At 57.2% G+C, this 25,314-nt stretch overlaps 1 protein-coding gene across 2 annotated transcripts in view; it reads right to left on the bottom strand.

The window, feature by feature from the left end:
* PTPRN2 (protein tyrosine phosphatase receptor type N2) overlaps positions 1 to 25,314 on the bottom strand; it is a 519,628-nt gene that overhangs the window by 325,636 nt on the left and 168,678 nt on the right. For both annotated transcript variants that reach the window (XM_064487140.1, XM_064487141.1), the window contains exons 7-10: positions 23,144 to 23,362; positions 21,844 to 21,884; positions 20,377 to 20,723; positions 10,017 to 10,103 (exon numbers count right to left, since the gene is read on the bottom strand). In XM_064487140.1, coding sequence (XP_064343210.1) covers positions 10,017 to 10,103; positions 20,377 to 20,723; positions 21,844 to 21,884; positions 23,144 to 23,362 — 694 coding nt within the window. The remainder of the gene's footprint in view (positions 1 to 10,016; positions 10,104 to 20,376; positions 20,724 to 21,843; positions 21,885 to 23,143; positions 23,363 to 25,314) is intronic.

Here is a 25,314-nt window from a genome sequence, read left to right as displayed (position 1 = left end):
CCTACCTTCCAGGACGAGCGAGTCACCAGTTTGTGGTTAAGGGACACACGTGATGCCCCGGGCGTGCACAGGTGACCCTGAGATATGTACATGGGACCCTGGACTGTGCACACGTGACCCTCAGACGTGTACACGTGAAACTGGGATATGCACACATGACCCTAGCGTGGGAAGCACTTCCCAGAATGGGGGGTCGGTGTTGCCATCACCGAGCCCCTACCTGACACCGCGTCTGTGATGTCCCACGCCCCCCTGGCCGAGCCCTGGCCCTGGCACCGGCGAGGGGAGGTCACCTGTTACAGAGGACAGATCCAACCCCTCGGGGCCAAACTCGGTGTGAGCTCAGACGCTCTTTCCCCAGCACCTGCTGCGATGAGTGACATGTGACAGTCTGCACAGACGTCTGCATCCTGCATCACAGCTGTCACCCACTGAGACTTTCAACCACGCAGGCCTCTGTTTACTCAGCTGTAAAATGGGAGGTGGTTCTGGCCCAGAGGCTCAGCTTTCCCACAGGAAGCTGCACGTGAAGTCAGTGCCCCGGTGGTGCTGCCACTGTCCAGCAGTGTCCCGGACAGGGGATGGGGGACGGGAGGGCAGACCACCAACTCGCCCCGGGGACCCTGCTGCACACAGACCGCTGTGCGGGGAGCACTCAGAAGAGGCAGCTCCCCTGCACCCCAGGAAGATGACACTCCAGGAAGACACATCTCAGGGACACGCGGACCCACAGTCAGGAAGCGTCAGGTCCCTACGTCAGCAAGGACTCCTGAAGAACGCTGGTGGGAGCTCAACCCCCCACACAGGCACACTGTGTGGGGGCCAGAGAACACTCTGGGGGCCTCGAGCTAACAGCAAGGCTGTCTGTCCTGATTCAGCAAAGACGCCCTTGCTTCTGAGCCCACAGGCCCTGGAGGCTGGAGACCTCCTCCCTCCCGGAGGCAGCAGGCGGAAGGCGAGGAACAGGCTCACAGGAGAAAGACTCTAAGAGTCAGACACAGGCACACACACCAGGTGGCACCGGGAAGAACACAGCCCAGACCCGGGGAGAGAACTCAGGACTGGGCCGGGCGCCTGCCGTGCAACTCAGACCCAAGCCGCACACCCACCCAGCAGAGCCCCGCTTTTACACAGGAAAACCAAGACACACGGGGCTTCAAGGACCAGCCCCAGCAGTCCAGTTCTAGCACAGACACCACCCCTGGAACAGCGATTTCCTGACCCTCCACTGGGAGCTCTCTGAGGGGCACACCCCCCCCACCGCCACTGGCCAGACAGTCTGCTGGGCCCAGGGGCACCCGGTGCTCGTGCCACGTCGTGGACGCGCGCTCTCCCTAGAGCTGGTGCTGCCCCGGCGTCTCCGAGGGCCACTCCCTCCCCTGCTCCAGCTCAGGAGGCCCCTCGTACTAGGCTGACCCCCTGCCCACACAGAACCTGGCTGCACAGCTTCATCTTCCGGCCTCAACCCTTCCACGTCACGTGACAAGATTCCAGAATTCCACGCAGGTAGCAGAACCACGCCCACGAGTGCTCCTGAAGCAAATTTTCCATTCCGGGATTTTCTGCACAATTATCTACTCCTGCCTCCCAAAAGTCAGGCAGTAACTTTCCAGAAGACCTCATCTGAGGGCTGACCAAGGAGGAAGGACTGAGCGAATCGATTCCCATTCGGACACGTGAGGAAACAAGGACTCGTGGTTACTGCAAGGTAATTCCACACAACACAGGCCTCGACCAAGACATGGCAGTAGACGAGGCTCTGCCCTCCTGAAGGCCTGAGTGACCGCTTCACCCTGCACGCAGTCTCTTACTTGCAATCACTTTGTGATTGTGTGCAATCCAGAACTCGTTTCTGTCATGAGGGACTGCCCGGCCTTGAACGCTCTCCTCCTCATGGAGAATTTGGAAGAACACAGAACTTGTGTGTTGCCTTTGAACTCCGAAAGCATTTGCTCAGGTCTGAGTCTCACAGCAGTTCACGCTCCTGCTGCAGCTGACGGGCGACGTGCCCGGTCACGAGGGACCCTGCGTGGCAGCAGCAGACGCTGAGCACAGAGCCCCGTGTCTGAAGGCCCTTCTGCAGTGGGAGGACCCAGCCCTGAAGGACTGCACTCCGCAAACAACAACCTGGAGAAGCCAGGCGGTCATCTCAGCACTGGGCCCAAGGCCTTTCCCGGACACCTCAGAGAACTGGCCCGATGGTCCCTCAGGACTATGGACGACAAGGGGGACCTCCCTCCCCGGTGGGCCTGGGTTCCGAGCTGCTGCATCAGCCTGTCCCTCAGGAGCTCCTGTTATGTCTCAGCCTTATCCTGGCTCCTCTGGACACCAGGCTGCTTAACTCCTGGGGGAACTGCCGTCATGTGTGTCCCGTCAGGGATGCGGAGAACACGGTCAGTTTCCCACCCAGACAGCCGGTGGGCTCCTTGGCAGGATGGTCTGCAGCCTCCTCCTGCCCCTCCATGGACGTGGTTCTGCACGTGGAAGGGGAGGGTGTCCTGCAGGGATGGACCCAGAGAAAGTGTCCTGACCTGCAACCTTAGCACCTGCCCTGCTGCCGACACGGGAGAGGAGGTGGAGAGGAAAAGCAGCTTCTACTTTGTCCTCCTGAGAAAAATAAGCACGAGGCTGCAGAGGCGTCCAGGACGGGCGGCGCAGGCACCAAACATGTGTACGCTTACAACAGCATCCAGTTCTGTTTCCGTGTAAATCCAACTTTCCCAGGTGTTTACGTATTTCTCTGTAAATAACGCTGTGTTACTTCCATGGTACAGGGTATGGAGAACACTACCCTCCCTGGTGCGGAGATCCCGCATGCATGGTAGGCCCCACAAAAACACTACCCTAGCAGAAACCTGCTCGTTCTGCAGATGAGCAGACTGAGACCTCTGTCCAAGGCCTGTGGCATGTGGAGAAGGAGATGCAGGCCCGGGTGCCGTGTCCACAGCCTACTGACACTGCCGTGTGCCCGGGTCTTCGGCATCACTGAGGAATGGAGACCCGCTCCCTGCCTTCGAGGAGCTCAGCCAGTCCTCCAGGAGAGGGAAAGACTCACTCTTCCTGGTCACGGGACCGTGTGAGGAAAGCACAGCCTCCTCCAGGCCCCTCACACGGGACCCCAAACTCCAGCCTGCCCAGCACCTGCAGAAGTCCAGGAGAAGGAGCTGAGAGGGTCACTGCCACCGAGGAACTGACGCACAGCAGGTGATCTTAGAGTCCCTTCTAAGCAACAACAAAGACAATGGCCGAGCCGCACAACTGCTCCCGGCGGGCTCTGCTCCCGGCAGGTTCCCCTGCCGGCTCTCCCCACCACCGGGTCAGCCCCGGGACCAGTTACACAACAGGGTGGGGGGGCCGCACAAAACGGAAACCCAGGCCCCTGTGCTGAGGAATTAAATGTTAAGAGTTCTAAGAGGGCAGAGCCGCAGTGCACCAGGTAGGGGCCCCCTGAAGCAGGGTCCCGGGCCCCAGCCACGCCGCACCCCGCTGCCCACGTCTCAGGGCCGGAAAACCGAGGTCTGGGAAGGCCCAGTAACTCAGCCCTCCCCTAACCATGATGTCACTTCCCAGCAGGAAGCAGGACTTAGGCAATACCCTGAGCGCTGCCGTCTTCAACCAAAGCACGGGATCTACTTCGCGTGAGGCGTGGCCGCCTTGCGCCCAACCTGAATTACTGTTCCTGAACCACAGGGGCTCCTCCCTGCTGTCCCGTCTTCAGTTGAAAGACAGAGCTGGGGAGGTTTGGGCCTCTTGTGATGTTTCCCTGAAATTCCGTCTCCAGCCAGTCGGTGGGCCTTGGAGTCTTGCAGGTGCACAGACAGCCTTCCTGCCCCGGCCTCCGAAGGTGGCATCGCTGAGCAACTCCTGTCCCAGGAGCGGGTGGCACCATCCACCTGTGAGCACGGGCCTGCGGGCTCGGGCCCCTGCACAGGGGCGCAGCCATGGATGGCCCTGGCCTCCTGCAGAGTTGGGTGTCACAGCTGGAGGCTCCCAGCCGTGAGCCATCGTCACTTACCCAGAGCCAAGGTGACTGCTGCACACTCCCAAGTTATCCAGGGCTCTGTCTTCATTTGGGCTCAGAGAGAAGCAGAGGGTCCCCTGACCAGGGAGTTCAAGGCCACCCTCCTCCCTCCACTTCCTTGTTGACCCTTCGTGAGTCAGACAAAACCAGGAGGCAGACCAGCGCAATTCTGCCCCAGGGAACTGAAACATCTTCCAGAGCCTCCACCTCCCAGGGACCCTCACACGTGGATGGGGGTGTCAGCAGGGCAGCAGGATGGGCAGGAGTTAGGGAGGGGCTGCATCCTCGCCGGGCTCCTCCAGGGTCGGGCTGGGCTCCGCACCCCCAGCCCGTGCACACGGGAGCCCGGGGAGCGTGTTGGGCTGCGGGTTCCCACCGCATCTTCAGTAAGTCCCCTCATAGGAACTAATGGCTCCTGCGTCGTGGGAAACAGAAGGTGCTCCAGGATCGGCCGCTGCCCTGCCTCCCGGGCCGGCCTGGCGGCCCAGCTGAAGCTCACTCGTTCGGCGAGGCTGTCTCGGGCCCCACAGCGGCGGGGCTGTGAGCTCAGACTCTTTGCGGCACGGGGGGCCCCGCGGCCGGCCCGCCTGACCGGGAGGGGAGCAGCCAGCGTCAGTCAGCATGCCCGGATGGCCGTGATCAGACTGTAAAATCATACCTGGCCTTCGCGCGCCTGCCAGCGTAATTACATCAGCAGGCTAATGCCATTTTAATGGTCTCTAATGATGTAATAAGAAATAATGGAATTTACTTGGCAGCTACATACCCATTAACAGAACATATTAAGCATCACGGTACTCCCACAGAGACGCAGATGAGGCTGAAGGGGCTGGTCCGCATGGCAGCCGCCTTCCCTCCCCGGGAACAACGATCAGCCTTGAGAGCCTGAAACATGGAGCCAAGGGCCAGCCGCAAGGTCACCTCTCCCCCAAGGGCCCCGCTGCCCAGGTCAGTCCGTCGAGCCAGCACATGTCCTCACATGTGGCCTCACAGTGCAGGGCCCAGGGGTGACACATGGACCCGTGTGCAAGGCTTGGACCCCACACGCGTCCCTGCACACATACAACATTCTTTAATAGACCCCCCCCCGTGTGGGCGGGTCTTAACTGGCCAGGGCTGGGGCTCCTGGGCGCTGTAGCACCAAGAGCACAAGCTCTCAGAGCAGGGGGATGGGGGACGCGGCCAGCCGGGGCAAGGCCTCCGGGCAAGGACTTCACGAGGGTCTGGCTCACGCGAGAGCTGTGGCCCAGCCCCCCCCCGGGGGGGGGCGTCCCGGTGGCTCCTGGGAGAGGGTTTCCCAGCTCTTTGAGCAGGAGACCGGACAAGTAACACTGACAGAAGATCTGGTGTCAGTGGCTCAGCGGGCAAGCTCTGTGCTCATCCCCCCGAGGCCGGAGGGAGCCCGGCCGGCCCTCAGGCCGGGGGTGGTGTCTGGGGAGGACTGCGCGGGGGTAGCAGCAGGCCCCAGGAAACGCAGGGAGAGGGTGCGCCAGCTGGGTGCAGGCCATGTCTCCGGAAGCCCCCAGCCCCAGCAGCCCCTCCCACGGAAGCCCTCAGTCCAGACGCCCCCAGCTTTGCTCTGGCGACTGAGGGCCCTGCCACCTGGCTGAGATGTGACAAAAGGTCAACGAGACGTACGTGACTGAGATGCCTGGAAGGGGAAGTGATTTCGGGAGCCACAGGCACCCTGACGGGGGGTCTCCCTCATGCGGGGACGGGATGAACGACAAGGGCCGAGAAGGGGGCTGGCAGGTGGGCGACATCACTGCTGGAATTGGCGTCTTGGGACACATCCCAGATCTGCAGTGCCTCTGGGTGAAGAGACACCGACACATTCCTCCAGTGGGACCCGAAGCCTTGAAACCACGTCACTCCCAAGAAGAGCAGCGCAGGTGCAAGCCCACGGGCCACACGCAGAGGACGCAGAGCGGGCCTGACTGCGCTCCGGGTGAGGTGGGCGGCGACCCAGACCCCGTCAGCTTCCGGTGTGGCCCGAGGGCTCCCCACCCTGCGCTGCAGGACTGGGTCTTGCCCACCAACTCCGGTGATGGGGTGGCAGGTGGTCTGGGGGTGGCGGGAGGTGGGGGAAGGGCAGAGGGGCCTCCTCTGCTGTTCGGTCCTGACTTGCCCCACACCCCGCGGCAGCGCCCCTGGTCCTGGGAACAGACTTCCCCCTGGCACTTTCCACCCCTCATGTCCCAGCAGCTGGGGCCACCTCGCCCCTCCATCCAGTCAGGATGGTTTCTTGGAAACAAGGGGCAGTGAGGGGGTCTCGTCTCCAGGAAACGCAGGCCCCGGCTGGGACCTCTGCCTTCTGTTTGCTGCACCATCACCACGGAGGGTTTCGCTAAATGAAAATAACGAAAATTCCTTCAATGCAGCCCTGTGCAGGTCTGAGCGCTTCATGCTAGAGCTGCTCCATGTGAGGACTCTCTCCAGACGCTCCAGGCCACCCACTGCCCTGGAAGCTTCACGTGTGAGTGACGTCACACGGCATTTCTCTCTTCTGGCTGACTTCACTTAGTGCGACAAGCTCCAGGTCCATCCACATTGCTGCAAATGGCATTAGTTTATTCTTTTTTATGGCTGAGTAGTATTCCACTGTATAAACACACCACAACTTCCTCATCCAGTCATCTGTTGATAGACATTTAAGTTTTTCCATGTCTTGGCTACTGTAAATAGTGCTGCTGTGAACATTGAGGTGCAGGTGTCTTTTTGAGTTAACATTCCCTCTGGACATATGCCCAGCCGTGGGATTGCTGGATCATATGGTAATTCATTTTTAGGTTTTTGAGGAACCTCCATACAGTTTTCCATAATGGCTGCACCAAACTCCATTCCCACCAGCAGTGAAGGAGGGTTCCCTTTTCTCCACAGCCTCTCCAGCATTTGTTGTTTGTGGACTTTTGAATGATGGCCATTCTGACTGGTGTGAGGTGATACCTCTTTGTAGTTCTGATCTGCATTTCTCTGATAATTAGTGATATTGAGCATTTTTCATGTGCCTATTGCTCATTTGTATGTCTTCATTGGAGAACTGCTTGTTTAGGTCTTCTGCCCATTTTTGGATTGGGTTGTTCGTTTTTCTGTGATTAAGTTGTATGTGCTGTTTGTATATTCTGGAAATTAAGCCCTTGTCAGTCACATCATTGGCAAATATTTTCTTCCATTCCATAGGTTGTTTTTTTGTTTTGTTTATAGTTTCCTTTGCTCTGCAGAAGCTTGTAAGCTTAATTAGGAACCATTTGTTTATTTTTCCTTTTATTCCTATTGCCTAAGTAGACTGCCCTACGATTGCTAAGACTTACGTCAGAGAATGTTCTATCTACGTTTTCTCCTAGGAGGTTTACAGTGTCTTGTTTTATGTTTGAGTCTTTAAGCCATTTTGAGTTTATTTCTGTGTCTGGTGTGAGGGAAGGTTATTTCATGGATTTACATGTGGCTCCAGCTTTCCCAGCACGACTTGCTGAAGAGACTGCCTTTTCTCTACTGTATATTCTTGCCTCCTTTGTTCAAGATTAATTGACCACAGGCTGTGGGTTTATTTCTGGGCTCTCTGATCTGTTCCCTCGATCCCAGTGTCTGTTCTTGTGCCCTACAACACTGTTTTGATGACTGTGGCTCTGCAGTGTTGTCTGAGGCCTGGGAGGGTTATTCCTCCAGCTTTGCTCTTTTTCTTCAGTGTTGCTTTGGCAGTTCTGGGTCTTTTGCGATTCTGTATCACTTTTAGGGTTATTTGTTCTAGCTCTGTGAAATAGGAGCTGGTGGTCATTTGATATGGATTGACTTAAACCTGCAGAGTGCTTTTGGGCAGTGTGGTCATTTTAACAATATTAATTCCTCCAACCTAAGAGCATGGGATACCTTTCTGTTTCTTTAAATCATCTTTAATTCCCTTAATCAGTGTTTTATAGTTCTCTGAGTATGAGTCTTTCAAAAGGTGATAAACTTAAAGTAAAATAATGGAAGTGGGAAAAAGCATGTGGGAAGCTTCTCAGAGGGCGAGACTCACAGAGGCCAGACAAAGTGTGTTTTCAGGACTGCCGGTCCCCTGGCCGGGCACGGCAATGTGGGGTCAGGCCCAGGCCCAGCCCTCTAGGTGCCCACAAGAGGCTCCCGGCCCCACGCAGCGCCCTGGACTGGAGGGTGCACCGGGGTGTCTGCCAGCCTCCCGCAGCACACACGCCTTGCCGCAGCACCGTCCCCAGGGCTCTCCTGTGCGTGCGTTTCCTTGGCCAGACTGGAAACTGCTGTGGGTGCCCCGTGCCCAGCACAGCGCTGTCCCTGGTCTACGACGACACAACTGAGCTATGGCCTCAGGGTCTCGGCCTCTACATCCACCCAGATCCCTACGACTTTGAAGTCCTGCAGCATCCATCAGAACAGGGCCCCTCAGGACATTCTCCGACCCTCCCCCTTTTTAAGCCCAGGCTTCCTGAAGGCCACTGCACACCCAGTCTGGCCAAGCAGGCCTCCCTCTCACGAGGACAGTGAGCCCCACCCAGCACCACAAAACAGAAGTGTTTCCCTCCTGGGGGAGCAGCTGCTGCCCCTCCTCCCTCCACCACCAGCACCACCGGGGCCCCCTCCTGCCAACCACCCGTCCTCTCTCAACCAGATACTCAGGCCTCTGCATCTGTGCCAGCTGTGCTGTGGACCTGCTGGACTGGTCTCTGCACGCGGCTGTCAACCTGCCCTCCGGGTCCACCCCGTTCTGCCTCCCAGGTGGACACCCCCGCCGGGTGCATACTGCTGCCTCCTCACAGCAGGCCTCCGCCCACCCTCACCAGTTTGCTGCAAACCCTCCTGCTCTCATCCCCTCTGGGCCCCACTGCAGCCAGGCTGCTTCTTCTCAACGCAACTCTTGACAGCGCTCTCTCCTCAGACACCCCCCCATCCAGGCTCCTGAGATAGCCCCCGTGCTCTCCCCCATTCAGTGCTCCTCCCCTGCACAACACCCCCTGCTCCGTGAGCCCAGGTGTGCACACCGGGGGAGGTGAGCTCCCAGCAGCTCCCAGGTCTGCCGTCCCCAGGCATCTTCATTCAGAAGGTCTGCGTGTGTCCTGCGCTCCGGGCTGGGTGGGGGATGCACTTCTCTGTGCGACGGGCTGCTTGCCCTTCTGCTCTCTTCTCCTAGAAGCTTCCGGGACCCAGGCTGGGTGACGGGCTCCCCATGCACGTCCCCACCCCCTCCACACTGACAGCATTTCCCCCAAGCAGGGCAGCAGGCGCCTTGGCGACGCCAGGTCCTGGGAAGTGCTTGGTCACCTCCACCATGTGACCAATGGGGACGAGTACATGTGCAGCTGCTGTGGTCAGGTCCGTGGGTGCAGCTCTCCACTTGGGGGGGTCCGTGGGCGGGTCCATGGGTGTGGCCCCTGTGGGGGCGGACCCGTGGGCGGGTCTATGGGCGCGGCCCTCCACGCGGGTGGGCCCATGGGCGGGTCCATGGGTGTGGCCCCTGTGGGGGCGGACCCGTGGACGGGCCTATGGGCGCGGCCCTCCACACGGGTGCCCTCCACTCTCGCCAGCAGCATGCTCGCACCTGTGCTCCACACGCAATACCCCCTGCACCTGCCGCGTGCCAGCCCTTCGTCCAGATGTCACAGCTCTTTCCAAAGCCTTGGCCACGGATGAAAAGCGGGGCCGCGGCACCTGGGGACCCCAGCCCTCCCTCGCGGTGAGTGAGCTCTCCAGAAGGCCGGCGGCAGGGTGTGTCCAGGCGGGCACCCTCCACCGCAGACACACGCCGTGCAGGCGGCTCTGACTCACCCGCGGGCCTCGGCCAGCTCTTTCAGGAGATCATAATTCTTATCACACCCAGGCTGTGCTTAAAGAATCTACCGAAACCCCAGCGGGTTCTCCTTTCATTTCCCTCCTGAATAGTTTCTGTGATACAACTACGAGACCCACAGACACACGGCTCTCTCTCCCGAAACCAGTTTATGAACAACCTGCCATGAGCGGAGAGGCCCGGGGCACCTGCACTCACCCGATGTCCACGAAGACGTCGGCAGGCACCTCCAGGAGACGCGCCACGTGCTCCAGCAGCACCTTCCCCTCCTCCGGGTTCAGGGGGCTGGGGGGGGAGCAGAGGATTAGGGGGGGACTCGTTGGTGTCCGAGGGCTGCCAGGCCCCATCCCACCCTGGCCCCCAGGGGACCTGCCCTCACTGTTCCGGTCACATCTGACCAGCTCTGGGGCGCCGGGATACGGTGCTTCCCCAGCCAAGATGAATAACCTCAACTTCCCGACAACAAGGCGAATGACACAGTGCGAACAGGACCATCAAGGGGCGTGATGGGCCCAGGAAGCAGCAATCTCAGTAAAAACATAATAGGGGAGGGGGCAGACGGCAGAGGGGGCGCAGAAGCAGAGGCTGAGAACCCACGTGCAGAAGGGGCTTCAGCCCAACGGAAACGTGCATTCCTAAGAGGACTCTGTGCTAGAGTGACTCACGTGCCGTGGGGATGCTCAACTGTGAGCCGTGAGACAGGAGGGACAGCCAGTGGCAGCTTCTCCCTAAAAGGGGCCCCTTCTCCAGGAGGGGACCCGCCTGCCGCCGCCAGGGGGACTCAGGTCCCGCTGCAAACCCTGAACCTGGCCTTGGGCATGCAGCTCCTGCGCTCCTGTGTGCTCCTGTCGGTGCCCCTTCAGAGGCGTCCTGGCAGTGCTGTCATGTGGACAGTCACCAGCCAGGGTCCCCACCCACCCGTCCGCCCATCACTCACTTACCCACCCATCCATTCAGCGGTGTGTGAGCAGCCCGGTGCCGGGCGCCAAGCAGGGGACTCAGTGGTGAAGGCTGAGCCCCGCCTCTGGGCCAACACCCACGTGGAGCACAGGCAGCGAGTCACCCGCAGAGAAATGGTGTGTTGTCAGGGCTGAACTCTGTCCCCGGAAATCCACACCCTCAAGTCCCACACCCAGAATCTCAAGGTGGCCTTACGTGGACACAGGGTCTCGCAGACCATCAAGCCAGATAAGCTGGCTCAGGGAGGCTGGCCATCACCCAGCCCCACAGCAGGTGGACGGCAGGGCTGGGCTGTGTCCAGGTCGGGAGGTCTGGCTGGGTCGTCAGAGCCGTCTTTCTGTCTGTGGTCACTTGGAACATGCTTTGCCCACAGATGTGCCTGTTCTGTGCTGAGGGCTCCCTCCTAACTGGACATGTGCAGGACCTCCGTGGTTCCTCCCTCCCAATCCAGTGGGGACAGGACCAAAGCTGGAGTCCTGGCCCTGCCATGAGGATGAGCAAGGGAATTCCTTCCACACGGAAGGAATGCCTCAGAGGAGGCATCTGAGAAGATGCCATGGACCCCCCCAGGTGTGCACACATGCACCTGCAGACACAAGAGACCCCCAGGGGGCACACACATCTACAGATACCCCCAAGAGGAGTCTGCACTGGACAGGAGAGGACGGAGCAGGCACACGGGTACACAGGTGCTGTCGTGGGCAGGTCCTGAAAACAGTGGCAGAGGCGGTGAGGACATCCATTCCTGGGTCGACACCCGCTTGGCCGCCTGTCCGCCGTGCCTGACTCCCCCATGCCCCCCGGGGTGACACCTGAGCTCCAGCTGGCCCAGCCACCCCTCCCTCAGCCCCTCACAAGCCGAATTCAATCACATTCCACGGCATCCCGCCCGCCAAGGAGCCCACACCACCAGGCTCACCCTCCCTCCCCGAGCCCTGGCCCCCACGCCGGCCCCCCCAACTTCCAACCATGAAGGCCCAAGAGGCGCCTCCTTTTCCTAAAACTCCCTCTGCACTTTGACTCAAAACCACCGAGCTCACTGTGAGACCTTAAAAGGTCTCTTTTAAGCTGGGCCCACTGTCACCCTCCTGACCGTATCCTGACCCCTGACCTCCACCCCCAAAACGCAGGATTTTAACACTTTTCTCCATTACAAGATGGTCTACACCAGCCCTCAAGACGATGGTGACACTCCCCAGCCCGGGACACCTTCAGGAGCCGGCCCGCCCCGTGAAGGGGACGCCCCGATGACAGGAGCCGTGACAGCCCCACCCCCACCCCTCCCCCAGCACTGCAAGCTGCCAGGGCCCCAGGCGGGACGGACACACGACAACATGGTTCCCTTCGATCCACCGGACGGGCGAGATGGTGCTGACTGCGCTCAAAATGCACATGCAGCTCTTTCCAACTTATTTTTAAAATACGTGGCCGTCAGCTGTCACTTCATGGTCTGAACTTCCTTAGAAAGCAGCTGGAGTCAATCTCCAAAATCAATGGACAGACACTGCTCGGGCAATTTCCTCTGCCCTGTGACCGCCGCCACCCTGATTGCCTGCCCGAGGCCACCGTGGAGGGGAGATGGGAGCATTTGCAGCAGCTTGGGGTCAGAGCTGGGGGGCTGCAGGGCCCCCACCACTGCCTCGCTGTCCTGGCAGGACGGGTTTTCTGTCAGGAGCCAGGCAGCGTCTCCCCGTGAACGCACTCCCCACCTGAAGCACAGCCACACGCTATTACTGCTGCTCGATCATTTTAAATGAGGCTGCCGCCGGGGAGTCACTCAATAAGCAAAACAGGGGGGATCTAAACGTCCATGTCCCTCACTTGACGGAATCTCGTCTGACACGTGGCCACAGCCCGACCTCCGTGACAGCCCCACGACACCACCTGCCGCACCACGGATGTCCATGGCACCGACACCATCATGCGGCCAAAGAGTGGACACAAAACAAGAAAACTGGGTACATGAGACGACGAAAGCTCCTAGGAGCAAATGAAGACTCAGGAGAGTGGCTTCAGGGCCGGAAATACAAGACCAGAGAAAACATCCTGAAGGTTTCCCTAAGTTCCCTGCCATGTATGACCCTGTGGAAATTATCTCATTTAGTGCTCGGAAAAGACCTGCAGGGAAGGTACCATTATTAACCTCACTTGAAAGAAGTGGAAACAGACCAGAGAAATTAAATTCACTGCCCAAGTTCACGACACCAGAAAACCCCCAAGGAAAACGCAAACGGAAATGGGAAGTGAACGTTGCAGCGCAGGCTCCGGGCGGTGGGGCAAGCGCCCCGCTGCAGCGTGCGCTGAAGAGCGTCTGCACCCACAATGCCTCCACGTCTCGTCTTCCCGGGCATCACTGTCTCTTGCTTCTGAGACAGATGGAATCTGGCTGCGAACAGGATCTGGCCGCGGGGCCGGAGGTTTCCGCCAATCAGACATCCACGTGTGGGACTCTGTGTTCCAGAGCTGTTTGTTCTTTGCTGCTTCACTTCCTGATTTTGAACATTTTACTGTTTATTTGAAAACTCACCAAAGGTTAGGAACCAAATGATGGATGGACTGCAAGATGAAAATGAGCCAACTTTGATACAAATTTTTTTGATGAGCCGATACTTGAAGCCAATTGATCAAATGAGATTTTCATGGGATTCGCAGATTATTCTAGTTATCCGTACCCATCACTATAACCAATAATGGTTTTTATCTTTTTAAATAATCTTGTAAGTTAAAATTTCTGCTAATCCACAGGAACTCTCACCAGTGCAGAGAAGTGATGCTTCTGATGAGCAAATGATGGAGGACAAAGGTATCACAATGATTTAAAATTCCAACTTTGCTTTGGGGCCGCCACCTTCCCTGCAGAGTCTAACAGAGCTCCGGGTTCTCAGAGCACGGGGGAGTGAGCTACCATAATCTGTGCGGCCACACACTTGCAGTGACTGCTGAGGTCCCAGAGCACACGTGCACTCACCTCAAGTCTCCAGCAGTCCCAGATCACGCTCATTAAAGACGTGTTCATTAACAACGTCCCATCTTCACAGGTAAAAAAATAAACAGGTGAAAAACTGCTGTATTCTAACAACTTATTATTTTTTAATGTCAAGATGACTCTATGCTTCTCAATATAAATATATTCCAGTTTTTGAATAAATATGTTCTCCATAATATATTTAAATGGACATATTCTTCATAATATATTCTCCAAAACAATCTTATTCTCCAGAAAAAAAAATTGCCAACAGCCTACTACAAATCTAAGTACATAATGTCTTAGAGCTACCCTTATAAAAAGAATGGACATTAAAAACATAAAAGGTAGTAGTGTAAAAATGTAAAGGTTTTGTATGCATTCAAAGTTAAGCTGTTATCAACTTAAAATAGACTGTTATAAATATAGGATGCCTACGTAAATCTCATGGTAACCACAGAACAAAAGCCAATAGTGGATACTTAGATAAAAGAGAAAGCAATAATATACAAAGACACAAGATCATCAAATCACAAAAGAGAGGAAGGAAGGAAGAAGGGAAGGAAGAAGGGAAGGAAGGAAGGGAGGGAGGAAGGAAGGAAGGAAGGAAAGAAACTACAAAACAAACAGAAAGCAATTAACAAAACGGCAATAAATTCACACCTACCAATAAATACTTTTAAGTGTAAATGGACTAAATTCTCCAAACAAAAACCACAAAATGGCTGAACTGATTTTTTTTAAAAAAAGACCCAACTATATGCTGCCTATCAGAGACTCACTTCAGCTTTATGAACACACACAGACTGAAAGTGAAAGGTTGTGAAAGATAGTCCATGGAAATGGAAAACAAACAAAAAACAGGGGTAGATAAATCTATATCATACAAAACAGACTTTAAGCCAAAGACTTTGATAAGAGACAAAGGTCATTATATCGTGTTAAAAGAGTCAATAAATTAAGATATAATGTTTGTAACTATATGTGCACCCCACAGAGGAGCACCTAAATATATAAAATATTATCAGATCCAAAGGAGGAAATAGACACTAATATAACAATAGCAAGGGACTTCAATAAGCTGCTTCCAACAGTGGATAATTATCCATCCGTTCAACATGCTCCCGAACAGCCAGTGGGTCAATGGAGAAATCAAAAAATGAATCTGGAAACTCAACTTACCAAAACATAGGGGAGGCGGCATGAGCAGCGCTAAGATAGAAGTTTACAGTGAAAAGCGTCTACATTAAGAAAACAGAAGGATCTCAAATAACCTAAGTTTACACCTCCAAGAGCTAAGCCAAAGGTAGCAGGTGGGAGGAAACAAGATCAAAGTGGAAACAGATGAAAAACAGACTAAAAAGACCGTAGGAAAGATCAACGAAACTAAGAGCTGTTTTTTTAAAAAAATAAACAAAACTGACAAACTTTTAGTTAAGACCCCCCCCCCAAAGGAGGACTCAAATAAACAAAATTGGGAACGGAAGAGAAGCTACTACAAATAATACCACAGAAACACAAAGCACCATAAAACACTGCCATGAACAATTACACACCAACAACCCAGACAACGTAGAGGAAACAGATAAACTCCTAGAAACACATAACCTTCCAAGATTAAATCAGGAAGGTAAATTGTTAAAGTCCTAACAGGCCAAGAACATGTAAGGAGATTGGATCAATAAACAAAACTTCCCAGCAAAGAAACATCTAGGACCAGATGGCTTCACTGGTGAATTCTGCCAAACATTTAAAGAAGAATGAATGTCAGTCCTCCTCGCTCTTCCAAAAAAACAGAAGAGGAGGGACCACTTCCAAACCCATTTTCCAAAGCCAGCATTTCTCAGATGACACGTGAGACAAGGACCCCACGAGAAAAAAGCCTCTGAGGAGCACAGAGGCAAAAATCCTCAACAAACATTAACAAATCAAGCTCAACAGCACAGGAGAAGGACCACACAGCGTCAGGTGGGACTTGCCCCAGGGATGCAAGGATGGTTCAACATCCACAAAGCACCCAGTGTGACGCCCCACAGCAATAGAACGAGGAGCGAACACCATGGTCATCTCAACAGATAAGAAAAAGCACCTGAAAAAATCCAACAATGAGTCGTGACAAAAACTCTCACAAAGTGGGCACAGAGGGAGTGTGCCTCAGCACAATGAAGGCACATACGGCAAGCCCGCCGCTAACACCACACGCAGCGGTGAAAAGCTGAAAGCTCTCTGCCTAAGATCGGGAACAAGACAAGGATGCCCACCCTGGCCACTTTCATCCGGCCGCTTTGGAAGTCCTGGCCACAGCAACTGGTCAGGAGAAAGAAAGGGCATTCAAGTCAGAAAGAAAGAAGTAAAATTGTCCCTGTATGCAACTGGCATGACACTGTACACAGAAAACGCCAATGACACCACTAAAAACCTGTTAGAATTAATAAATAAATTCAGTAAAGTTACAGGACACAAAATCAATACACAAAAATCAATCGTTTCTATACACCAACAATAAACCATCAGGAAAAGAAATTAAGAAGACGATTCCGTTTATAATTGCAAAGAGAATAAAACACCAAGAGAAAAGCTCCAGCCCAGGAGCTGAAGCCCCTGCGTGAACGAGGCCCTTGCCGAGTGGCTGCTTCACTGGCACCACCTCTGCGTCCACAGCCTCCGCTCCGTGTCACGCTGTGTCTGGCCCTTGGGGCGGCCCCTTCATGCCACTTCTGGTCTGGTCACGTGATCCCAGGGAGACACAGCTCAGTGCAAATGCCTCCCAGGCACATTCCTCCACCCTGGTTTGGGGCCGCAGAGTCACTGGGGTGGCTGAAGGGCCAGACGTCTAAACTGGGTGGAGGCCCGGAGTGCCCATGGGCAGAGTGGTCCCCGACCCCTGGACTCACCAACAACAATCACCAGCAGGGCTGGAAGAGGCGCTGCAAAGGCAGGTGCCGGGCCTGAGTGCCTCGTAGCCGGCTGCAGCGGAGAGGAGCCGGGAAGGAGCGCAGGGACCACCGGGGTGGCTGGGAGAGCCTGTCGGCACCACACCCTGCACGATGAGCCACAACCACATCTGCCCTCAGAGGCGGTGTCCACAGGGGAGCCACTGTGGTTCCCGCCACTCTCACCTCTTCCTGAACGCTGAACGCAGTGCAAACACAGGCTCCCAGACGGCCGTGCAATCAGGGTGCGGGAGGAGGGGAGGGAAGCCCTTCTCTCCTGACTCCCCTCCCGCACCCGCCCGCGTGGCCTCAGCCTCCCCCAGCAGCACCCCGTGTCGGATGGGGTCTCCGCCAAACCCGCTCCGGATGCAAGGCCTCCGCCAGTGCAGCCCCAGTGAGAAGCAGTGGGTGGGTGCTCTGCTGTCCCCCCTCCCCCCGGCCCCTAGGAGGCCGGAGTCATGGGAAGCTGTCTCAGATTTAAGTCCAGCCCAGTTCACAGCATGCACGGACGCCGCCTCGAAGGTCTGCCCCGCAGCGCAGAGGGAGCAAGGTGGGGTTACAGAGCTGGTGGGCCGGTCTCCTGTTCCCCCTTCTCCCCTCGGCAGTGGAGGACACAGGAGAGCGCACCCTGACCTCACCACCCACCTCGCGCCCTCAGGGGCCCCAAGTCTGTGGGAGAAACCTAAATCCTGGTGGTGCCTGCGGCCTCGCAGCCTGTCCCTCACCACTCTTGGCCCCTTGCCCCAGCCTCGTTTCAGCTCTTCAAGTCCTTGCCCCCCTGATGCAGGGGGACCTTTGCAGGTGCCGCCCCCGCCCGCCGGCCCTTGGAGATCAGAGCAGGGGCCCTCCAAGTTCTGCCTAAAACCGACTCCTTCTCACTAAGCACCCACAGCAGCTCCTCCAGAAAAACACGCTTTATTAAAAGTCATCATTCCAAAAAAAGCATTTTAATTCCTTAAAAAAAGTCATTTTTCCAAGTAAGCCAAGATTCCACAAGCGAGCTACCTCAGGACACTATTTTTTTCCATTTCGTCTTTTCCCTCTGGCTTCCCTACTCGTTTGCAGACTTACTACTATTTTGACAGCAGAACAAATCTTATCTTTTCATATTTTTCTCCCTCCTTCCTATTCTTCCATATGCAGGAGTCAAATTTAAAATGCTCGCCTTTGAAAGATTTAAGTCTAGGCCAATATATAATGCAGATGACACTCTGCAAAAAATCAATTGCAGGGGTTAGGACGTGAAGGCCCCTGGGGATTGCTGTGGAATTTCAGGGCATTGCTGAAGAGGGAGCGCTAAGCTTCCCAATGACTATGGAAATCCAACACCAAGTCCAGCTGTGGGCTGTGCAGACACAGAGACAGACATAGGCATACATGATACAGATGTGGATACAGATGAGTAAATGTGGGTGCAGGTGTCCGTGCACCTGCAGGTGGAGAGACGTAGAGATGTGCGGATGTGGATGCAGAGAGACGCAGACACAGAAATGCAGGTGTCGTGCAGGTGCAGATGTGGGGACAGGTGACAGAGCACCTGCAGGTGGAGACGTAGATACAGAGATGGGAACTTATGGTGATCTCTCACTGCCATGATGTCAACACGGCTAAAAGACAAGGGGGTCCTGACGTCACCAGGACCTTCTGAGACCCTCCTACATCTCATGGACCCCAGCTGAGCTGCAGAACCCAGGCTGGTCAGAGAGGGCTGGGCCGTCTGGATCCTTACTCCCCTCCCTGCCCCCACCCACCGACAACAGAGCTTGCCCTTCGAGCAGCAGAAAGATGGCAGGTGGGAAGGAGGCTCACAGTCAGAGACCACAAGGGCCCCCACACACCATCATTTCTGGCATCTTCTGGGGGCTGGACATGGCCGAGCAGACTTGGAAACCACCAGGCAAAGAGGTGCAGATGCTGTTTTAACATCCACGTTTGCACCGCCACTGCCACCAGTCAGAGGCCAGACAAGTCTGCAACGTGGTCCCGTCTGGAATTCCAGCCACCAACAGACATGGACACCCAGCCCAGCTCTGCAACCCCCGCCCCCTCCGCGAGATGAAAGGAGCCTACAGGTCCCTGAGACCCAATGGCCACCTGCAGGGGTGGCCTGTGCGGATCCTGAATCAAATAGCAAGTAAACTAAGTGCAGCCCTGACAAAGGTGGGACGGCTGCCCTCGTGAACACAGACTACAGAGCTGGTGTATTAAGGCACTTTTGTCACTTTTAGGTGCCACGTGGCATCACGGGATGTCAAAAAGGAAGAATCCTTCGGTCCTGAGATGCTTCATGAAACGTTTCTAAGACAGCACAAGTGGGGCTTGTTTCAAAGGAGGAGAGGTGGGCGTGGGTGTCTGGTTCACTGGGCCTGGGTCATTATCTTGCTTTGGTGTATGTTCAAAATTCTGTGTAAGAAGGAGCAAAAACAAGTCTGTTGCCTCATGAAAAGCATGACACTGACCGCTGTGGACTGGGGGCCTGTGGACTGGGGGCCTGTGGCTGCATCTCGTCAGCAGGGACACCAGCACTCGACCTGAGGCCACAGGGACCCCACCTGGCACCTGGACATGGCCATCAGGGGGTGTTCCCAGATACTGCCTCCTCCCTCAGGGCAGCGCCGAGGCCGCAGGGTGGGGTCTTTGAACTACACCCTGGAGGAGTTTCTAAGTAGAACCTCTATTCAGAGGCAAGCAGCTTGTCACAGGTGCTTTTAAAGAATCAACTCTGTGACTTTGGGTTTCTGTAACAATCTGATCCACAAACCACCAAGTGCCTTCAGAGGAGTCAGGACACCACTGAGCAAAAATGGGCTCACCCCTGACTCCATTTGACACCCAGGTAAGGTTCTGAGGGGAAGGGCGGGGCTGCACTGGGTGAGGGATTCCGACTGAGGCTGGAGAATCTGGAAGGCTGCCTCGAAGAGGTGGCATCTGAGCCGGTATCAGGAGGAGGTAAAGGGGCAGCATGACACAGAGACTCCTGGCCACGTGCACATGATACCAAAGCAAAAGTACATACCCACACAGACCTGCACATGCCCACACCCCTGCACAACATGCACCTGCACCCACACACCTGTGCACACACACCTGCACACACGTGTGCGTGCCGCCAGACATGTTTTGCCTTGGCAACACCACTTCCATTCTCTGAAGAAAACACAACACTGTTACAAAGCCCGGGGTCAATGTCAGATTCACTAGCGAGGAGACCAGAAGAAAAGGACATATGACTTCTGTGACTCCTTCCCTCAGGACAGAATGAGAGCAAGGACATAGCACACGGTGCTGCGAGGCACGGGCCCCCTCTGAAGGATGACTTGGGTCCTGGTATGTGGGCAACTGAGAGTTTTTGGACTTGTCACCGGAGTGGAGCCTGCGCTCAGCACAGAGCCCGGTCCCGCCCACCACCCCAGCCATGCCCGCCTGCCCTCCCGCCCGCCTGAGACCCCGTGTCTAGGCTGCAGGGTGACCGGCTGGGGGCCAGGACCGAAGACCCGGAAGGGCTTTGTTTTGGGTTTGTCTGCAGAGAATCGCCCTGGAACTCGGTTCCCAGCTGGGGACACTGGGTAAGAGGGGTGGGCCGGCCCCTGCTGCACTCCCACTCCCGGGATGCCCCCAACCCGGTCTCCAGGTGACGAAGGGAGAGGTGAAATCGAGGCCAGGACCCGCCCCCGAGCAACGAGCCCTGAGCCCCACTCACTCATGCTGCGTCACGATGTAGCCGTGCTGCTCCCCGGAGGACTTGGCTTCCAGCCGCAGGCCTTGGCTGGGGGGCCCAACCGGAGCCCAGCGCTGCAGCCCCCGTGGTGCGCCCGGCCCCAGCCCTGGCCCCGGCTTCAGCAGCCCCTCTGCCAGCTCCTTGGTGTAGGTCCGGCTCCTCACACTCTCCACCCCGGCGCGCTCCTCCTCGGAGGACAGGGGCGCCGCGGGGGCCTCTGATTTCTTGATCTCTGTTTTGAAGGGCCCTGCAAGTTGAGGGGCTCCAGGCAAGAGAGGGGACCCAGGACCTTGAAGGGGGTCCCCGAGTCTGGCACCCGAACGGCTGACCTGGCAGAAAGAAAATCAGCTTGAGAATGAAGCCCAAGTAACAGAGAAGTGACCCACGCTCAGCCCACAGAGGGTGGGACGCCGCACACGTGAGCCGGGCCATGCAGGGCGGCTCGGGCCCTGTCTGAATGTGCGCCGTCTGGGGACCCTGCAGCTCTGTGGGCCTCCTCCCCCACGTCCTAAATCAGGAACGTGTCCCTAGACCCACGTCTCCCTCCACAGCCCAGAGGGAAGAGCCCATTCTCTCTGATGGACAGTTGGGAGAACTGTTGGTGCTTCCTTCACTGCTCGCTGACGGGCAACAAACCAGAAGCCACTAACACGATGCGACAGGAGGCGTGCTAGCCAGATCCTTCCTCCCCACAAATCAGGTTCCCAGAAGCACACCGCTGTCTCGTTTGTGAGCTGACCCGCTGCAGCCTTAAGACTCGTACTAACGAGCAAAGGTTCTCACGCATGAGACGCCAACGACTGGCTCCATGGGGGGGAGGCGTGCCCGAGCTTCTCCCAGACTCCCGCCTCCCCGGCCAGCGCCACCCAGAGAACCTCGTGCAGCGACCGGGAGGCTCTGCGTCTGCCCATCCAGACCACAGCACTAAGGAACATGGGACGTGTGGCTGCGCCGCGGAGACTCTGAACTCTCATTTACCTAATTTAATGAATTTAAGCTCTGCAGACACACGTGGCTGGTGGCCACCACTGTGGACAGTGCAGGTCAAATGACCTGCAGCCTGAGAAGGTCTGTAAGTGAACCCTAGAGACCAGCACCCACAGGGAGACCTTGACCTCACAGCATGGGCGTATGGCGCCATTGTGCGATGTCACTTCATGTCCCCAGGTGGGGAACTCGGAGGAACACCGAGTTTGTTCTTTGTGTTAACCGTGTGGTTCATATTCCAACAATGGGTAAGTTTTAGTATGTAATCGGAAAACACAGTAGTATGTATCTAAAGGAACACGATTCTACGTGTAGTCTGTATTTTTTCTCAATTTTGGGATTTTCCCTGTATGTCTAGAAGAAATGTCTGTATTTCCTGTATGTTCCCAAACCACGAACAAGAAGACGTCCACTGGCCCCGGCTCCACGTGACCCGAACGAAGGCGCAGACACCCATCTCACCTCCTTGTGCACGCTGCCACCGTCCTTGGACTCCGCGTCACCTGTGGGGGACACGTGCTCATCAGAATCCACATCAGGAACCTCGGCCCCGAGGCCCCAGCCGTCAAGGGGCCCTCACGAGAGCCCCTCTTTACGGCGGTCAAGCCCGATGCTGCTGGCATAATTCCTTCCACCACCCCCACCTCCTCCGCACCCTGCCGAGCCGTGAGAGATGCAGGTCACCGCTGGGCCAGACGTGAGCCAGCCGTCAGTCACGGGACCGGCCCCAGGGACAGGCGAGCTGCCCTTCACGTGGGCTCCCGGCAGCAAGGAGCCCCAGCCGGGGGCGGCGAGCAGCCAGGAGCAGCGGCGAGGCGTCTGAGCCAAGCTTCCCAGCCAGGTGTCTTTGGAGTCACCATTTCTCTGGGGTGCTCGCTTCTCTAAAGGCACGTGCGGGAGTCGGAGTGTGACTCACTGAGTCCCTGTGCTGGCAGCAGGGACACCAGCACCTCCAGGCCCTCGCAGCCTCCATCCAGGCCTCACCTTCTGCCCATCGCTGCCCCTTGGAACGTCATCTGGGCGGCGTCCCAGGGTCTTTTCCTACATCAGTTGAGCCATGTACTCAGCTTGCCAGCAAGCCCTGTCCCAGCCCTCAGAGGAGAGATGTGCACCCTTCCCCTGGGCTGCAGCACACCTGTCTGTGCACCTGCTGTGTGCAAGGCGCACCGTGAGATGCTCTGACATAGCTCCAGCGACTCTGAGAAGCCATTGGGCAGGGAAGACAGAGCCTGCCCCACCCAGAGTCCCTGCTGCCGTGCATGTGTGTGTGACTGTGTGTGTGTGCACGTATTGTATGACTATCTGTGTGTGCACGCATGCGAGTGTGTGTCACGCACATGTGTGTGCATGTGTGCACATGCATGTTGGGGGTGAGGGCCTCTGCTCTCCCCAGAGCAGCCCAAGTGGATGTGGGCCTCAAGCAGGCGTCTGAATGAACCCGTTTCACTTTATTACTCCAACATCTGACTCCTGGTCTCCACTCACACTAGCCAAACAGACACCCTTTCCAACACTCCTGTGTCTTCTAACCCGAACCTCAGCATGGAGGAACCACATGCCTGCTAGAGAGCAACTTACCTTTCAACATAATTGCTCTGGAAGGCTCAGCCTGTTAGGGAAGCTTTCAGAGGAGGAGTTCAGACAAATAAAAACCATTACCACAAACCCCACCTCCCCAGCAGAAAGTGCATCACCGCTGGGTGAGCCACGGCCTCGCACACCCCTCGTCCACACGCGTGCCAGTGCCGGGGCTGGTGCTCACCTGTCTGGTCCCCGCCGTGGGGAGCCACCTCCGAGCGGTCCGCCTGCCCCCTGGGTCCTCCGTCTCCTGGCCGGGCGCCTCCCTGCTCCCCGTCTGCGCCCCCACTTGGCAGCGCACTGGCGATGGCACGGGCCATTGCGTCCACGTCCAGGGCGCCCAGACCCTCCATGCCGCCCAGATGCTGCGGCAGGCCCCGCAGGAGCATCTGCACACGGGCTTCTGGAAGGTCATGCAAAACAGCACGAGCAAAGTGAGAGAAAAGCAGCGGCGTCAGAACAAGGGGACGCGGACGCGAGGAGCCGGCGGGCGGACACGGCCCCGCAGCGGGGGTGGGGTCTGGCCGAGCCACGCGGGAGCCCTAAACGAGCAGGCAGAGGAGCGTAAAGCTCGCTGGGTGGACGTGGGCGCAGATGGGATGATGGAACAAGGAGGTGAATCTGCAGGCAGATGAAAGAAGCAGGCGTGGTCTGCAGAACAGGGCGAACGGCTGCACAGGCCTCGGTCGCCTGCGGACGACGTAGGTGGCGCAGGAGCGCTCGGGTCCGGGAGGCCAAGGCACAAAAGGAGGAAGAAACCTCCACAAATCTCCCCAAATCGGGGAAGAGCACTAGCTCGGAGAGTCAAGGTGGACGGTAAACCCCAAGAGGAATTAAACAAAGACCCACCACCGCCTCTCACGGTCGAGCTCCCAGAAAACCCCTGGCAGAGAAGGTCAGACGGCTCAGGTGGTGACCCCGGGACACACTGCGCGTCCTGAAGGATGACACGGGGACACGGGATGTAACTGCACATTTGACGACGGACGCGCGAAGGAACCCGGAGGTGCTAGCAGGGGAGGTGCTGAATCTGGAGTCCAGCCAACCTGGTGGAAACGCTCGTCAAGCACAAGAGTGGAAGGAACATTCTTCATATTGTTTTAAAGAGTTAAGATCGTCCCTCAGCAGTGGGTGCACTGCAGGAAATGCTATGGGAAGCCCCACGGGCTGGGGAGAAGTGGGGTTGGCTGCAGGGTGGTCACACCCGCCGGCCTTGGCTCCGTATTCACCACGGATGCCCTGACCTCTGGTCCTCGCGGGTCCTGGAGAGACTGACCCTCCCCGGGCAGCCCACGTGTCCAAACAGAAACACTGCTTCCGAACGCCAACCCACCCACAGCTCTACCCTCCTCCAGCCACTGGCCCCTGCCCCGGTCCCCCCGGGGCCAGGTCCCCACTACTGGGCCGGCCCCCCCAGCCCCGGTGCTGACCATATTCACACCGGCCAGTCCTGAGCCTGCCCCCCCGCCGCCCCCCCCCCGCTCCTTTCTGCAGCAGCACAGAGGGCCCCTGCCCAGGGCGCCCCGCCCCGCCTCCAGCCTGGTGCTTCCCCACGAGGCCCTGGCACCCCACCTCTTGGGAAACGACCTTTTCGGTGATAACCCTCCACTGGCCTGTGGGACCTGCCACACTGAACAGTAACAGAATCTGCCCCTCGGAGCAGCTTCCGGTGGAAGGAAGCTTAGACCGATGCCTTCCGGAGGCTGCTCCCCCGGGGTCCTCACCCCGACCTGGTCCCCAGGAGGGCACTGCCCCCTGCATCCCCAGAACCACAGGGTCCCACACAGACGCCCTCCCCAACGTTCAGGGACCAAACGTCTGCCTTGAAAATACCTTTCAGCAGTGAGCCTGGAAAAATTCTTCTCGCCTCCTTGTAAATAGAAACACCGTAAAAACGCAGAAAAGCACACCTGACCCAGACCCCCCGGCCCACAGACGTGCGGGGGTCTCTGCTCTTCCTGGGCCAACAAAAGGCGCGCGGTCTGCGAGGGCAGACGGAAGACGCGCTGTGAGTGGAAGGTGCACAGCCCCCGCCACCACTGTTCTGACAGCACTGCCCTTGTCGCCCTCAGAGACCGTCCCACGTCCGCACGGCCGCCCAGGGCACTTCCCTTCCCCCTGAACAGCTGCCGCCCCCAGACAGCCGCCTGGCTGCGGTCTCCGCTCCTCCGCCCCGCGGGCCGCCTCCCACCACGGAGGACCCCTCGCCTCCAGGGGCCAGGGGTGGGGGCATCAGGACAGGCGGCCGGCAGCGCGCCAAGTCCTGCAGGCTCCTGCTCCACGGAGAAGTCCTGCCCCACAGGGCAGCCCTGTAGCGCCCGTCCACCTCTCTCGAGCGCCTCCAGCCGAGCCCAC

The sequence above is a fragment of the Camelus dromedarius genome, chromosome 7 (assembly GCF_036321535.1).
Source record: "Camelus dromedarius isolate mCamDro1 chromosome 7, mCamDro1.pat, whole genome shotgun sequence".
Lineage (NCBI taxonomy): Eukaryota > Metazoa > Chordata > Mammalia > Artiodactyla > Camelidae > Camelus > Camelus dromedarius.
Note: the sequence above shows the minus strand (reverse complement) of the source record. Positions and strands in the feature narration are given on the sequence as shown.